The sequence below is a fragment of the Eriocheir sinensis genome, chromosome 27, assembly GCF_024679095.1.
Source record: "Eriocheir sinensis breed Jianghai 21 chromosome 27, ASM2467909v1, whole genome shotgun sequence".
Classification (NCBI taxonomy): domain Eukaryota; kingdom Metazoa; phylum Arthropoda; class Malacostraca; order Decapoda; family Varunidae; genus Eriocheir; species Eriocheir sinensis.
In genome coordinates this window covers 18,703,414-18,720,185 of record NC_066535.1, presented here as the reverse complement: position 1 = coordinate 18,720,185, position 16,772 = coordinate 18,703,414, and the positions used below count along the sequence as shown (strand labels likewise).

Sequence of the window (16,772 nt, the reverse complement as noted above, 5' to 3'; positions counted from 1 at the left end):
AGGAGGAGGAGGAGGAGTCGTGCCTTGGACGTGGCTAAGAGTAGACTACCTATACACTGGGACCAGTATACTATAGGTAATGCGTCCGGCACGTTGCTAATAAGAGCACCTGTGTACTGGCACAGGTATGTAGGGACTCTGTAATGACAACGGCGAGTAGTGTTGCGCTGGTAGTCGTCCCTCTGGGGGGGATGTCAATTAAATGTGACAATTTGGCATTCGTTATAATATTCCCAAGTTTACTTTGGTACATAAATAATCGTCATTAAGATCACTAAGCAAATAAATAAAAACTTTTAAAGGAAACATTGATCTATGAATGTATCAAGAGTAAGAAAAGTTAAGTCATGAGACGCCTTGGGGCGGCGTTAGGGACACCTTTCGATGGCAGACGGGAGTCCAAGTACTGCATGGCCCCCCAAGCGTCCTGATCCTTGATGACTGTTCCGAGTGTGAGGCCTTGGGGCGGGGGTAAGGACACCCTCCAATGGCAGACGGGAGTCCAAGTACTGCATAACCCGCCAAGCGTTCTGATCCTTGATGACTGTTCCAAGTGTGTGGCCTTGGGGCGGGGGTAAGGACAGCCTCCAATGGCAGACGGGAGCTCAAGTACTGCATAACCCGCCAAGCGTCCTGATCCTTGATGACTGTTCCGAGTGTGTGGCCTTGGGGCGGGGGTAAGGACAGCCTCCAGTGGCAGACGGGAGCCCAAGTATTGCATAACCCGCCAAGCGTCCTGATCCGTGATGGCCTGTTACCGAGTGTGTGGAAGATCGCCAAAGAGTAATCCTCGGTGCGTGATGGCCTCAGCACATGATGCCACGAGAAGCAATGAAAGCTAATACTGAGGCTTTTCCTGCCACCGCCAGGTGGCCAACATCTCCTGGATGGCCCGGTAAACTGTCAGGGCGTCATTTCTGGGGCCCTGGACGTGGACCAGCCTCCTCCTCGTCGGGTCGTGATCCACCTTCACGTTGTAGCGCGCCAGCAGATTATTTAAGTAGGTGCTCTCGGGACCCAGCAGGGCGCGCACGTATCGGGGCGGCATGTACAGCGTGTAGCGCCACCACTGCTGACGGCGGCGGGCGTCGGCAGCCTCCTTGTCCTGGCGTTCAAACGTGGCCAGCACGTCCCTGATGGCGTTGTGCATTGCCAGGGCATCGTGCTTTGGGCCTCTGACAAGGAGCTGCTTCGTGGTTTTGTCGTAATTGAACTGTGCGCAGCTCTTGGAGCGTAAACTCCTGATGACCTTTATGTCCAGCAGGCGCCGTGCGTAACGTGGCGGCAGGTGATGGGTATACCACCACTCCTGACGGAGAGCCTGGCGAGCCTCCGCGCCCGGCTGCTCCGCCTGAGCTGGCCGAGGCTCGGCAGTAACAATCTCCGGCACGGCAACAGGAACAGCGCCAGGGACGGACGCCTCATCCTCTGCCTGGGCTGGCCGGGCCTCAACAGGAGCAGACTCCTGAAGGGCCACAGACACAGCGCCAGGGAGGGATTCCTCCTCCTCTGCCTGGGCTGGCCGGGCCTCAACAGGAGCAGACTCCTGAAGGGCCACAGGAACAGCACCAGGGAGGGACGCCTCATCCTCTGCCTGGGCTGGCCGGGCCTCAACAGGAGCAGACTCCTGAAGGGCCACAGGAACAGCGCCAGGGAGGGACGCCTCATCCTCTGCCTGGGCTGGCCGGGCCTCAACAGGAGCAGACTCCTGAAGGGCCACAGGAACAGCGCCAGGGATGGACGCCTCATCCTCTGCCTGGGCTGGCCGGGCCTCAACAGGAGCAGACTCCTGAAGGGCCACAGGAACAGCGCCAGGGAGGGACGCCTCATCCTCTGCCTGGGCTGGCCGGGCCTCAACAGGAGCAGACTCCTGAAGGGCCACAGGAACAGCGCCAGGGAGGGACGCTTCCTCCTCTGCCTGTGCTTGCCGGGCCTCAACAGGGGCAGCCATCTGAAGGGCCACAGACACCGCGCCAGGGAGGGATTCCTCCTCCTCTACCTGTGCTTGCCGGGCCTCAACAGGGGCAGCCTCCTGAAGGGCCACAGACACTTTGCCAGGGAGGGATTCTTCTTCCTCTGCCTGTGCTGGCCGTGCCTCGGCAGGAGCGGCCTCCTGCACTGCCACAGGCACATCTTCGGCAGGAGTGCCTGGGAGAGAAGCCTCCTCCTCTTCCTGGGGTGCTTCCTCCTGGGGCAGTCCGCGCCGCGATCTGCTCCGCCCCAGGAGGAGGCTGCACGCCACCAGGAAGACGAAGAGGAGACCACAGCCTGCGGCCACCTGGAGCCAGAGGGTGAACGCCTCGTGTTCACCGAGGGCCACCTCCATTTGTCGCTGCAGGCAGTCCAAACTTGCCCGTGAATGGATCTGCAGCGACAGACCCTCCAGCAGCCCACCGGCACTGGGACTGCCGAGGGGCAACAGGCCGCACTCGGCAAAAGGGTCCCTTAGGGGCGCCGGGCGCAGGGGCCCCAGCCACCAGGAGTCGGCCAGGCGGCCGCGCACTTTCCCAACAACGGTGGTCTGGGGCCCGGAGGCCTCCCAGGCCCGCCGCAGCTTGGACACCTCCCTGGTGTCCAGCACGGCGCCGCGAAGCAGCCAGTATAGGGCCAGGCCCACTGCCAGCTGAGCGACGAAAGCGAGTGTTTCCCGCAGTGTTTTCATCGCGATATCAAATACAAAAAGTATTGAAAAGATAACACGGCAGGCGTTACAAGCGGAAGGCAGTCGTGGGATGACTGACCTGTTGTGAGGGAGGAGTGGGCAGGAGGGTGAGCCAGGGAATGGTGGTGGTGGTTACGGTGTGCTGACGAGCCTTGAGGTGCAGACCGTGTACTCATGGGAGATGGCTAATGGATTAATAATGATGATAGTAGTAATAATAATAATAATAATAATAATAATAATAATAATAATAATAATAATAATAATAATAATAATAATAATAATAATAATAGTAATAATAAAGATAATAATATTAATAGGGAGGAGGAGGAGGAGGAGGAGGAGGAAGGTTGGTAATACTAATACACGAATAAGAATATGAATAGTCGAAGAGACGAAGGAGAAGGAGGAGGAGGAGGAGGAGGAAGAGGAGGAGGAGGAGGAGCTGGGTGTCGTGGGCGTGGAGATGAGCCGCGGGAGGAGAAGGGCGGGAGATGAGGCGTGAAAAGTATCCGTGAAGGGCGTGGAGGAGGAGGAGGAGGAGGAGGAGGAAGAAGGAGAGGAAAGTCACCCATGTCGTTAGTTAAGCCTCACCACCACCAACACCACCACTACCACCACCACCACATATATTATTCCACCACCATCACCACCATTACCTCCACCACCATTACTAGCACCACCGCCACCAATATAAATAGCTGTAGCATACCAGCCCTCTCACCACCATCACCACCACCACCACTACACATACGAATTAATCTGCCACAGTCATCACTACCACTACTACCGTTACCGCTACCATCATCACCACCACTATTAACCAAACTACTGCTATCACCACTACCACATCACCACCATCACTACCACCACCGTCGCAGAAATAGAAGAAACAAATTCCACCACCATCGCCACTAATATAATATAATTTCCACTTATATCACCACCATTACTACTGCACACACACACACACACACACACACTGCTTATCTTTCTCTCCTCCCTCCTACTCCTCCATCCTTCCCTCTGTTCCTTCCCTCGGTCTTTCTCGCTTCCCTGTCTCGCTATCTGCCGCTCTTTCTCTCCGTGCTTTACGAGGGCACAGCTGTGTGGGCTGGCCGCTGGCGGGGGCGTCGGGGGAGCGGCATCACCTGGACTTACTTATCCGTGGGTAGCTAGGTATCAGAGGCGGCGGGCGGCAGGTGAAGGGCGTGTGATGTGCGGCGTAGGTTTGTATCAATGCAGGGGAAGGTTGGACGCTGGAAGGCGGTGTGTGGATGAGAGCTGGGGAGAACTGGCAGGTGGTGGACGTTAGGTAAAGGAAGCAAGACATGGAAGGGATATGAAAAAGGGAAGATGAGGAGGGCAAGATGAGGTATACAAGAGGAGGAAGGTAAGGTGGTGATAGGGAGCTGAGGAAGGCAAGGTAAAGTGAGGAAGGCAAGGTTAGGAGGAGAAGGTGGAAAAGGCAATATGAGGAAGGAAAGGTGAGGAAGGCAAGGTAAGGTAGGCAATATGAGGAAGGCGAGGTAAGGAAGGTAAGGTGAGGAAGGTAACGTGGCTGTGATAGGCGGTAGGCAGGTAAGGCAACAGGTATGAGTGTACAGAAGTTCCTCTTATCACCACCAGAGACGATATTTATCTCACACTATCCGCCGCGATCCCTTACAACAAAATACGAGAACGCAAGGGTACAGCTCGCCGCGTCCTGCTCCGGGTCATCACAGCCAGGCACACCCAATTATCAGGGACTCCCAACAATGCTACGCCTTTGGCCGGCCGTTGGGGCTTTCCCGGTGCTCTACCATTCCCAGGGCTTGATATCGCCACTTAGCTGCTTGACGAGGGTCATTGGAGGGTGTTTTTCGTCGGTAACCTATTTTTTACATGTTAGTTTGTGTCTGCCTGAAGCTTCTATAGGTATTCTTAAGTTCAAAGGAGTATTCACGTTTTGTACAAGATCCTTCTTTTTATGTTGTGGATTAAATTCTTCAAGGCATTCCAAAGTTTGTAAGAGTTTTCACGTTTTGTTCAGATCTTTTTTACGTTTTGTTTTAAGCTCTTCAAGGCATTCCAAGTTCAAAAGAGTTTTCAGTATTTGTTCATAATCTTTCTACGTTCTGCCATAATATCATAAAGGCTTTCCTGAGTTCAATAAGGTTTTCATGGATGCGTCCTTGCTCCTTAGCTTTCCTTCCCTTTTAATACATTGTGTTAAGAATTACGTGGAGAGTTTTTGCCTTCCAACGACCCTTAACCCTTCCAGTGCTCAATTACGCTTCGAGGGTCTCACGGGTTTATCCCGACACCCGGAGTTCACCTTCTCCCATCAGGTGTGATAATACAGTTTTTCCAAGGTCTTGAAAGCACTCCTGGGGTTCCATAGAGATCAATAGGTTCCTCATCAGTCCATCCACTTCCTCCTCCTCTTCTCCCTTCTGTCCAGAGTTCACCTTTCGCCTCGACTCAATGTTAATCTTCACATAAAAAGGGACAGCTCTGCCAAGGCTTCGCTATACTTCTAGAACACTCCGGACATTCCCTAAGGCTGAATCAGGTTCCTCAATACCACCTCCTCTTCCTCCTTCTCCTCCTGTTCTTTCCTTCTTCTCTCCAGAATTCACCTTCACTCCTTACGTGAAAAATAGCCTCTTTCCCAAGGCTTTCTATGCTTCTAAAACACTCCTGGCGTTCCCTACTCAGGTTCCTCAATAGTCCATCCTGCTCCTCCTCATCCTCTCCAGAATTAACCTTCCCTTCTCGCGTGTAAAATGACAGCTTTTCCAGGGTTTGCTATGCTTATAAAACACTCTCGGCGTTCCCTAAGGCTTAATCAGGTTCCCCAATACCCCATCCACCTCCTCCTCCTCTTCTTCCTTCCTCTCTCCTCCTCCTCCTCAGAGTTCACCCTGCGCCTCGAGGCTCCGTGTTAAGCATTACGTGAGGGACGCGAGTTTTTGCGGCGGGACGCGTAATGACACCGGAGGGTCTCTATCTCTCTCTCCGGGGCCGCGAACATCATGGAAGGGAATAAAAAAGAGGAACCCGAGATGCTATCGTGCCGGTGAAATATAGGGTGCTTTCTAAGAGCATCTGCCCTGATCATATAGATTTAAGATGAAGATAGCGGGTGTGGCCGAGATTACCCGGCCTCCATCACCACCGCCAGCATAATGCCTCCCCATAAATACCGCCGCGGCGTGTGTGTGTGTGTGTGTGTGTGTGTGTGTGTGTGTGTGTTGCAGGTGGGTGGGTGCAGCGAGGAAAGGAAGATGGCACACGCAGAACGAGACAGCAAGATATCAAACACAGCATAGGGTGGCACAGCGAGGTACAGAAAGGCACACAGAAGTAGAGAAAGGAACACCAGAATTGAAAAACACAGCGAAATAGAGAAAGGCACAGCGAGGTAGAGAAAGACACAGAGTTAGAGAAACGCATTGGAAGATAAAGAAAGGCACAGAGAGGTAGAGGAAGCCACTGCGAGGTAGAGAAAGGCACAGCAACGTAAAGCAAAAGCACAGTGCGGTAGAGAAAGACCCGGACCGACACAGAGCTCTTGGATGCATTAGGGAGACAGAGAAAAACACAACCAAGCATTAAGCGAGGAACAGGGAGGTAGAGAGGTAGAGAAGAGAAACAACGAAACAGAGAAAAAAAAACAAGCAGGATGGTAAACACAGAATGGCACAGCGCAGCACAGCAAAGAGCATTAACACACGGAAACCCACAGAGTAACACCACAGCGAGACAGAGAAATCCACAGCGCGGGACAGCGAAGGAGAAACAGAGAGAGAGAGAGAGAGAGAGAGAGAGAGAGAGAGAGAGAGAGAGAGAGAGAGAGAGAGAGAGAGAGAGAGAGAGAGAGAGAGAGAGAGAGCAACAAAGACAGGCACGGAAGGGCGTCTTGATGTGCGGGAGGCAGTGCGATCCAGACTGAAATTAATTCCACACCTCTGTTGCTACATCTCGCCCACCATGGAGGAGGAGGAGGAGGAGGAGGAGGAGGGAATGGAGAAGAATGAGTACCGGGTTGGAGGCGCCGGGGGACCATGTTTTGAGCAAGGAGGTGCCTGTCTGATGGAGGAGCTGCAGGCGTGCGGGGGAGGAGGAAACCTGGTGAGGAAGGAGGTGGAGAAGGAAGAGGAGGAGGTGGAGATGTGGGAGATGAAAGAGGTGGAGGAGGAGGTGGAGGAAGAGGAGGAAGTGGAAACGTGGGTGAAGAAAAGGAGGAGGAGGAAGGGATGTGGAGGAGGAGGAGATGTGGGCGAGGAAAGGAGAAAGAGGAGAGGGGTACGAAGAGGACAGAATTGAAGACAAGAAGAGGAGCAAGGGAGAAGTGGATGAGGAAGAAGAGGGAGTGAATGGAAGATAAGAGGGAGGCAAGTAAGAAGAGAAAGAGAAGGAAAGTAGACGAAAGGAAAGATCATGGATGAAGAAATGGAAAAGAGAGAAAAGGAGAGGAGGACGAGGAAGAAGAGGAGGAAGGGGGTATGAAAAAGAACAGAATGGAGGATAAGGAAGAGGAACGCAAAAGGAGAGAGAGAAAGAGAAGGAATATAGACGGAAAGAAAGATAAAAACACAATAAGCAAAACAAACACGAGGAGGGAAAGATTAGGACAAGAAAACGAAGAGGAAAAAGAAAAGAAGTAAGAGGAAAAAGATGGAAGGAAACAAAAATAAGAAACTAGAAGAAGAAAAAAAGTTAAGCGAAAAAGGAAATGGAGGCAACAGACGAATGGGAGAAGAGGAAAAAGTTGAGACGCAGAAGCAAAGAGACGGAAAAGAAGGAGAGGAAGAAGAAAAGAAGGAGAAGAAGTAAGAAGAGGCACGAAGGTAAGGAGAAGAATGAGATGACCAAGGCAAGACTGGGAGTGAGCGACGGTAAGGAGGTGAGGAGGACGGGGAGGAGAAGAAGCGAAGGAGGGAGAAGAAGAGAAGAAGGAGAAGGAGGAGGGGGAAGAGGCACGAAGGGAAGGAGAAGAATGAGATGACCAAGGCAAGACTGGAAGGGAGGAAGGGACGGTAAGGAGGTGAGGAGAAGGACGGGGAGGAGAAGAGAAGGAGGGAGGGACGGAGGGAAGGGGGGAGGGGTTGTGGAGGTGACGAGGGGTTAAGTGGAGGGAAGAGGAGGTGAGGAGAATGAAGAGGGATTAAAGATTGTGTAGATAAGGGAGAGAAATAGAGAGACTGACAAACGAGGCAATGATGTGGGCGAGAGAGAGAGAGAGAGAGAGAGAGAGAGAGAGAGAGAGAGAGAGAGAGAGAGAGAGAGAGAGAGAGAGAGAGAGAGAGAGAGAGAGAGAGAGAGAGAGAGAGAGAGAGAGAGAGAGAGAGAGAATAAATTATGGAAGAGAATGATAAATAATGAGTGAAAGGAAGAGGAAGGAAATGAAGGAATAAAGAAATAAGAAAAAAAAGAAAGAAAATAAAGAAAAAATGGAAAAGCAAAAAAAATAATGAGAGAGAGAGAGAGAGAGAGAGAGAGAGAGAGAGAGAGAGAGAGAGAGAGAGAGAGAGAGAGAGAGAGAGAGAGAGAGAGAGAGAGAGAGAGAGAGAGAGATCTAACCAAACAATCTGTGGGAATAGCAATTTGGTGTTGAGAGACGAGAGGTGGTGTTGATAGGAGGTGGTGATGGGCGACTCACGCCAGGCCGGTGATGAGAGCCTCGAAGGATGATGGAGGGAGGGAGAGAGGAGGGAGGGAGGGTAGGAGGGGTGGGCAAAGAGGAGGAGGTAAGGATGGAATGAAAGGGAAGAGATGGGAAATCGAAATAAAGGGATGGGAAAGATTGGAAAGAGATGGAAAATTGAATGATGGAAGGAGAAAAGATGGAGGGGATGGAGGATGGAAGGAGGGAGGTAGGAGGGGGAGGTAAAAAAGAAAATAAGAATAGGAAGTAAGGAAGATGAGATGAGAAATTGGAAGAAGGAAGGAGAATGGGAGGTGTGGGAAAAGAGGTGAGAATGAAAAAAAAAAAGAAAGTGAGATGGGATAAGACAGAAGGAACGGGAACAAACAAGGGAAGAAGATCAGAACAAGAACAAGAACAAGAAGAACAAGAACAAGAAGAAGAAGTAATACAGGATCCAACATACACAAGATCCTCTATTTCCTAACCCTTCTCGTCTAGGTAAAGGTGTCAACTCAGGCAGACGGGAAGGGGGCCGCGCGTTACCTGCTGAAAAGTGGAGCTGCGCGGCGAAAGGTAAAGAGAGATCAGGTAAATAAAACAACACAGGTGACTCAGCGGATATTGATACCTTATGGGGGAGAGAGAGAGAGAGAGAGAGAGAGAGAGAGAGAGAGAGAGAGAGAATGGCCTGAGTTCAATTTCAATTATATACAACACAAAGGCTTCTCTCTCTCTCTCTCTCTCTTCAACTTCTCCATTTGTTGTTCTTTTATTTTTTTTCTCTTATTCGATTTTTTTCTTATTTTACTATTTTTTCTCCAATTTAAATACCAACACTCCCTCCTCTACCTCCTCCTCCTCTTCCTTCTCGACCAACCGATCACCTCCTCCTCTGCCTTCTTCTCCTCCTGCCTGGTTCACCATTCCTTCTTTCCCTATCTTCTTCATCCTTTTGTTCCTCCTCCTCCTCTTCCTCCTCATTTTTCTCCTATCTCTCTATTCTCTCCCTATCTTCTTCATCCTTCTGCTCCTCCTCCTCCACCACCACCTCTTGCTTCTCTCTCTCTTCCTCGCTTTCCTTCACTCACTCAGTCAACCTTGCATCGCCCTTCCTGAACCATGCACCACCAACGCCTTCTCCCCATCCTCTTTCCTTCCTTCTTTCCTTCACTCAACTATCCCTCCATGCACCACCCCTCCCCCCCCCTTCCCACACCACCACCACCACCACCGCCCCTCAGCGCCACGCACATTTACCGATTTCAAAGATTATCGGTTAAAGTCTCTCTCACTCTGATTTTGGTCACTCGGACGCGGCGGCCGATTAGCTTCAGCGCATCGGCGGAGAGGCGAAGCGCGGGGAGTCACGCATACCAGAGAGAGGGGGGGTGGAGGGGTTGAGAGAGAGAGAGAGAGAGAGAGAGAGAGAGAGAGAGAGAGAGAGAGAGAGAGAGAGAGAGAGAGAGAGAGAGAGAGAGAGAGAGAGAGAGAGAGAGAGAGAGAGAGAGAGAGAGAGAGAGAGAGAGAGAGAGAGAGAGAGAGTGTGTGTGTGTGTGTGTGTGTGTGTGTGTGTGTGTGTGTGTGTGTGTGTGTGTGTGTGTGTGTGTGTGTGTGTGTGTGTGTGTGTGTGTGTGTGTGTGTGTGTGTGTGTTGGCTTGATGTTGTAATAGTTTTCATTATCCCATTTTTCCATTATTACTATTATCATTATTATTATCATTATTATCATCATCACTATTATTATTATTATTATTATTATTATTTACAGGATACATCTTGCCTACATCCTCCTTGTCCTTATTTTGATACATTTGAAGAAGGGCAATTTTTACTCGCTTTTTTCTATTTCATTATTCCATTTATTTACCTGTTCTATTTCTATTCATTCAGTCTGTTCCCTCTCACTATCACAAACAGAATGATTTATATATTTCCCTTCGGCTTTCCTCCCTAGCGCAGCATCGGAGTAGCGCAGACAGGTAAAAGAAAATACTTATATACATTTTCCTTTGACTTTCCTTACTAACGCAGCGTCGGAGTAGCGCAGAAAAGTCGAGGGCAATGTATTCTTAAGACTGGTTGAGGGTATCCTGCACGCTCGCCTGGGTGGTGGGTGTACGCGTAAGGATGCCCGCGCCGTAAGGATAGCCCGGCAGGAAGGATGCAAGGATACGCGCATAATAGGTAATCACCATATCAAAGGGTCCTTCACGGGTTATCAGACTGTGGCGGCGGCAGAATTTATAATAACAATGCGGGGTATACTATGTGGTCCACCGGCGAGCCAGTCAGCCACCCAGTCAGTCAGTCAGTCAGTCAGTTAGTCAGACAGGCAAGAAGGCAGTCAGTTTGGAAGTCTGTCAGTAGGCCGGTCAGTTAGTCAGTCAGCCAGATATGCAGTTACTCAGTCAATCAGTCAGTTACCAAGTCAGTAAGTCAGTTAATCGGTCAGTCAATCAGCCAGTCAATCAGTTAGCCACTCAGGAAGCCAGTTAGTTAGTCGGTCAGCCAGTCAATTAGTTAGCTAGTCAGTATGTCAGCCAGCCAGCCATGCAGCGAGCCAGTCAGCCCCTTCCACTCACTTGCCAATCCGACCCTCCCACTCCTTGCCTCCCTCCTTCATCTTCCTCTCCCTATTTCTATCTTTTCCCTTCTATTTTTCACCTTATTTTCTGCGATATCCTAGTCTTCTCCTATGCTGCTTCTTTACTATTCCTAATGCAATCTCTCCCGTTATTTTCTTTTTCCTACTTTTCTCATCATCCTTCAGCTGCTTGCTTTCAATTGCTCTCACTGACGTTTCCTATTACTCTTTAAGATGATGCATTAATTTTGCTTCACCTTCACATCTTTTCCTTCTCTTTCCTAAGTAGTAGTAGTAGTAGTAATAGTAGTAGTAGTAGTAGTAGTAGTAGTGGCAGCATTGGAAGAGGAGGAGAACAGGTGAATCTAACCACTACTAAGCCACCACTAACCTAATCTCTAACACCACGCGGCCAATATCCTTCACCACTAACAAGAGAACCTCCGACGAGCCGCTCCTTTTTCCTCGCCGCGGCTGATGGAAGCGTCGGTGGGCGGCGGGCGGCGGGCGGGCGGCGTCGAGGCCAGGCCCAGCACGGGTAGCCACGGGGTGTATACACAGGTGATAATCAGGGTTTATGAAGAGTCACAACGCGTACCAGCGCCACGGGGGGGCCGGGGGAGGGCGGGGCGGCGCTCACTCCTATAAAAGCTAATCAGGCAAAGCTACTCTATCCCCCGACCCCCCGACCATCCGCCCCCTCCCCGACCCCCCGCTTCCTCCTTGCGTCTATCTCTCCTCTCCCTCTCTCTCTCTCCCCTCCTGCCGCCCCCAGCATCCCTCTCTCACTCCCACCGCCTTCCTTCCTCCTGCTTCTCCTCCTCCTCCTCATCTTTTTCTGTTGCCTCCTCTTTCCTTTCCTTCTCGTTTTTGTATTGTCTTCCTTCCCTCCTTCCTCCTCCGTTACTTTCCTCCTCCTTTCATTCGCTTCCTGCCTCCCTTCCACAATTTTTCCCTCCTTTCTTCTCCTTCTCCTCTCTTCTTTTTTCTCTTCCTTCTTCCTCTGTGCCTTCAATTTCTCTTCCTCTCTTTATTCCTTCCTTCTATCCTATCTCCTTCCTCCTACTCCTCCTTCTCGCCTCCTCTTCTTCCTTCCTGCCTCCTACCCCATCTCCTTTTCCTCAATCACTTCTGTTCCTCATCTCTCTCCTCGTTCCCTCCTGCCTCACCTTTTTCATCCTTCTCCTGTTTCACCAATCTCTGAACTCATCATCAGGGTAAAGATCTCCACCTCCTCCTTCCTTTCCTCCTCCTCTTCCTCCTGTTTCATTCATCCCTTACCCACATCTTTCTCCTACCTGATCCTCGCTTTCCTTCCTCCTTCTACTACTACTACCACAACTATTTCATCCATCTCTCCTTTTCTCCTCTTCCTCCTCCTCTTCCTCCTATTGCTTATTCCATCTCTCGTCGCAACCTTCTTTCCCTACTGCCTCCTCCTCTTCCTCCACCTCCTCTTCGTCTTGTTTTATCGATCTCTCACATCCATGTTACCTCCCTCCTCCTCCTCCTCCTCCTCCTCCAACTCCTACTACTACTACTACTACTACTACTACTACTACTACTACTTCTGTTTAATCCACCTCTCACCGCAACCTCTTTCCCTATTCCCATCTCCTCTTCCTTCTACTGTTTCACCCAGGCCACAACACCCCAGGGTAACCCATTCTCCCTCAGGGGCGTCGCGGGGCAGCCAGCCAGGAGCGGTCGGAGGAACGAGTGTCTGGCGTGGCGGAAGAAGAGTTGCGAGTTTTATGCCGACATGAAAAACGTATAAAGTGTTGACTTACGAGGCTCGCCCATGACCGACAGGGGACGGGGCGGCGCGCGGGGGACGGACACTTACTACGGCGGCGCGTGAAATAGGAGCTGCAGGTGTGGGGGGGTTGGGTTGGGGGGACGGGGGGGAGGGATGTGTGTGGGGTGGGTGGGGGGATATGTGTGCGAGGTGGGGCTGTGTGTGGGGAGGGGAGAGGTTGTGTATGTTTTTTTTTTGGGGGGGGGAGAGGTAGTTTTGTGTGTGTGTGTGTGTGTGTGTGTGTGTGTGTGTGTGTGTGTGTGTGTGTGTGTAGGGTGGGGGGGTGGGGGGTTGAGGAGTAGGATAAGAGGAAGAAGGAAGGAGAAAGAGGAAGAGGAGGATAAGCAAGAGGATATAGTGAATGGAATAGGAGACGTAGGAGGAGGAGGAGGAGGAGGAAACATGGAAACATGGAAATGCAGGCAACAGAAAGCCTATTGGCTCATTACGAGGTCGCCCGCTTGGGTGATTTAATCTGCTCGACCGCCACTTGGGGCTTGGTGAGCAGATGAAAGCACCTCGATATTGAGGAGCAGATGGAAGCCCCTCGTTATTCAGTTTACTCCTGACGCAGCGAAATGACGGTCGATTCTATATTTGAAGGAGTTGATGGTATTCGCATTTACTACTTCTGAGGGAAGATTGTTCCAGTGGCGGATGACTCGGTTTGAAAAGAAACTCCTTCCAATGTCTGTGTTACATCGACTCGACTGAATGGGTAAACCGTTATTTCTAGTTCTTGAGTTGGTTTGCAGTTCAAAGAATTTGGAGTAATCGACGTTATTGAACTTTTTTAGATACTTGAAGGAGGAGGAGGAGGAGGAAGAAGAGGATAAGCAGGAGGATACAGTGCAGGTGCTTGTGTGGGAGGATGAGGAGGGGAAGAGAAGAGAAAGAAGAAGGAAGAGGAGGAGTCAGAGGAGGAGGAGGAGGAGGAGGAAGGATGAGAGGGATGGGACGGCTTTGTGGTGTATAGGACCTCCCACGTCCATTGAGGGATGAATAGCGGGCATAAAGCGGCGTTTAGCGGTAATGCCACCATTAGGATGCCGCCACACGCCTGCCCTGCCCGCCAGCCGTGACCCGACACACCCCGACACCACAGCACGACAGGACGACCGATGCTGCGCCGACCCGCGGACCCGACGCGTGCGGAGGAAGAGGAACGACGAGGAGAGGACGAGCGGGAAGAGGAAGGGGAACGGGGGAGAAAGAGACAGAGAGGAAGATCAATATAAAAGAGGAAGAGATGTAAAAATATGTAACTGGGAGTAGGAAAAAAAAAAGTATAAGAATTATATAAAGAAAGACTAATAAAAGAGCAACAAGGGGAAGAGGAGGGCGTGAGGGGAGGAAGGCAAGGGGGAGAGGACGTAGAGAATAAAAGAGAGAAAGAGAGAGATGAAAGAAGGCATGCAACAAGACCGCAGAAAACGATGCAACTCGAAGGAAGAAGAAAATAAATAAAACAACCACAAAATGAAATCAAATATACACGAGGCACATCGGGAAGAGGACAAGAGGCAAGAGGACAAGAGGCAAGGGGACGAGCAGGTAGAGAACGAACTGTAACAAGGATGAGAGGAGGAGGAAAGGCTAAAGGTGAGAGCTGGGAGAGGACTGGAGAGAAGAAGGGTGTGACGGTGTTTGTGAGTGAAGGAGTGGTGAATGAGGGGATCAGGGTGAGGGTGAGAGTGACTATGGGGTGAGGGTGAGAAATGGACCTGGGGAGAGAGGAGAATAGATATGGCTGGGGTGTGGGGTGTGGGTGTGAGGGTGTAAGAGAAACATGGGGAGGAGGAAGAAGTGATGTAAGGGCGTGTGCGTGTCTATACCAACACACACACACACACACACACACACACACACACACACACGTATTTGATTTATAAAGAGTCCATCCAGCCATGTAAGCGTCCGTGTGTGTGTGTGTGTGTGTGTGTGTGTGTGGTCTAAGCACTTTTCATATCGTGTTACTCGGCTATCGTGAAGAGTGTTGAGGGAGAGAGAGAGGAGGAGGCGGGGGAGGGAGAGGGAGACTAACAAGAGGAGGAGGAGGAGGAGGAGGAGGAGGAGGAGGTAACATCAGGGAAGAAAAGAGCTATGAAGGAACATGAAAGGGAGGAGGAGGAGATGATACAAGACGGGAAATGGGAGGAGGAAGGAAAATAAATAAAATATGAACGCAAGAGAGAGAGAGAGAGAGAGAGAGAGAGAGAGAGAGAGAGAGAGAGAGAGAGAGAGAACATGATATTGGGACAGAGAAAGAAAGGGAAGCAGATAATGAAAGAGAAGGGGGAGAGAAAGGAAAGGAGAGACGAGGAGAAAGATGAAATGGCAGACAGACGGAAGAGAAATGGTGACGGAGGAGGAGGGGGAGGAGGAAGGAAACAAGACCTGAGAGATACACGTCGCATGAGAAAAGAGACAGTGTGCGTGTGTGTGTATGTATGTATGAATGTATGTGTGTGTGTGTGTGTGTGTGTGTGTGTGTGTGTGTGTGTGATAACAAAGAAGACGAGAAAAAGACTTATATGAAAAGTCAACGGAGCCGTGAATACAAACAAACAAACAAACAAAAAGATAAAGATGAAAAGGAGGAACACGAGAGGGAAGGAAGGGAGTGGACAAGTTGTATTCAGTCAGAGGAGGAGGAGGAGGAAGAGGAGGAAGGCATGTCCATGGTGCAGAAAAAAAAAGCTTTGTCAAACTATAGCTGGGCCCATAAAACTACCCGTGGAAATACAAACACAACCACCTCTATCAAAGCCTTATCAAATGTGGGTGTGTCAGGCCCGAATGGTTTGGGAATACGAGTCATAGAAGAGAAAGAGAGAAAGAAACAGGCAGGTAAGGGGAATGAATAATGAAGACCCAGTGAGTGTGAAGACAAGATACAGAGAATAAGATAAAGAAAAATCAGTGGAAAAATAAATATACACCCAAGACACAGGAGGAGACAGTAGATAAGGAAGCGAATGATAGATAGAGGCGAGTTGGTAGAAAGAAAGAGACAGGCGGGGAAGGGTTGGGTGTGTAAGATAGAATACATGTAATCAGATAGAGAAAAATATGAAAAAATAGGAAGATATGGATAAGGAAGCGACTTGCAGATCCACAGAGGCGAGTCGATAGAGAAAGAGTTGGACGAGGAAGGAAATTGAATATGAAGTCTTAGTGAATGTGAAGGGCAGAGTAAGATGGGATACATGGAATCAGTTAGAGATGAAAAACAAGTGAAAAAAAACATTAAAGAGATGGTTAGGGATGCGACTTATAACCCATTGAAGAGAGGAACGGACGAAGGGAGGAGGTATGATTAGGAATGAAGTCTTAGAGAATGTAAAGGGAAAACAGAATGTGAAAGAAAGGATACAAGACATCAGAGAGAGGAAAACAAGTGAAAAAACAAAGATATGAATGGGGAAGCAAATTATAGAACCATAGATGCGAGTCGGTATGAAAAGAGGAAGAGTGGCCGGGGAAGGAGACAGGACATGAAGTTTTATAGTGAATTTGAATGGCAGAGTGTAAGAAAAGATACATGAATTCCGACAAAGAAAAATAGATGAAAAAAAGACACTGGAAGAGATAGATATACCCATAGATGCGAGTCGGTATGAACAGAGGAAGGGTTGGACGAGGAAGAGGATTGGATATGAAGTCGTAGTGAATGTGAAGGGCAAACAGCGGCTCCCGACCCACCTGGCGTGACGGGGCCGGGCCGCGGAACACCTGCGACACACACAATGGGGATGCTTAAAGTTTTTAGGCAAACATTCCACGGTAAACCACCCGGCCATTTTTTTACATAATATTCCTTTGACTCGCTTCCTCTTCCTCTTTCTTGGGTTCCTCTTTATCTTCTTATTCTTGTTTTTGGTATTTTCTTCTGTCCATTTTATTTATTCAATCCTCTTTTTCTTTCTTCCTCTTCTTCTTTCTATGCTCCCTCTTTGCCTTCTTTTTTCTCTTTCTTCTTGTTCTTCTTCTATCTCGTTTTTCTCTCCTCTTCCTCCTCCTTTTCCTTCACTTCTTCCTCCAAAGTTTACTCTTATTTCATTCTCTATCTCTCCCTTTTATCACTTCT

The 16,772-nt window shown here is 49.9% G+C and overlaps 1 protein-coding gene and 1 long non-coding RNA gene across 2 annotated transcripts in view; both read right to left on the bottom strand.

Moving 5' to 3' along the window:
- Window positions 1-16,772, bottom strand: part of LOC127004248 (uncharacterized) — a 132,008-nt gene that overhangs the window by 59,383 nt on the left and 55,853 nt on the right. The window lies entirely within an intron of this gene.
- Window positions 307-2,766, bottom strand: LOC127004246 (uncharacterized). Its single transcript, XM_050871811.1, has 2 exons — window positions 2,000-2,766; window positions 307-1,675 (listed from the first exon to the last, which is right to left on the bottom strand). The coding sequence occupies exons 1-2, from the start codon at window positions 2,660-2,662 to the stop codon at window positions 839-841; spliced, it is 1,500 nt and encodes a 499-aa protein (XP_050727768.1). The 5' UTR covers window positions 2,663-2,766; the 3' UTR covers window positions 307-838.

Coding starts and splice junctions, on each gene's coding strand:
- LOC127004246 (XM_050871811.1), bottom strand. CDS start 2,662: ATGAAAACACTGCGGGAAACACTCGCTTTCGTCGCTCAGCTGGCAGTG. Junction 1,676..1,999: donor TTGAGGCCCGGCAAGCACAG/GTAGAGGAGGAG, acceptor CGGCCAGCCCAG/GCAGAGGATGAGGCGTCCCT.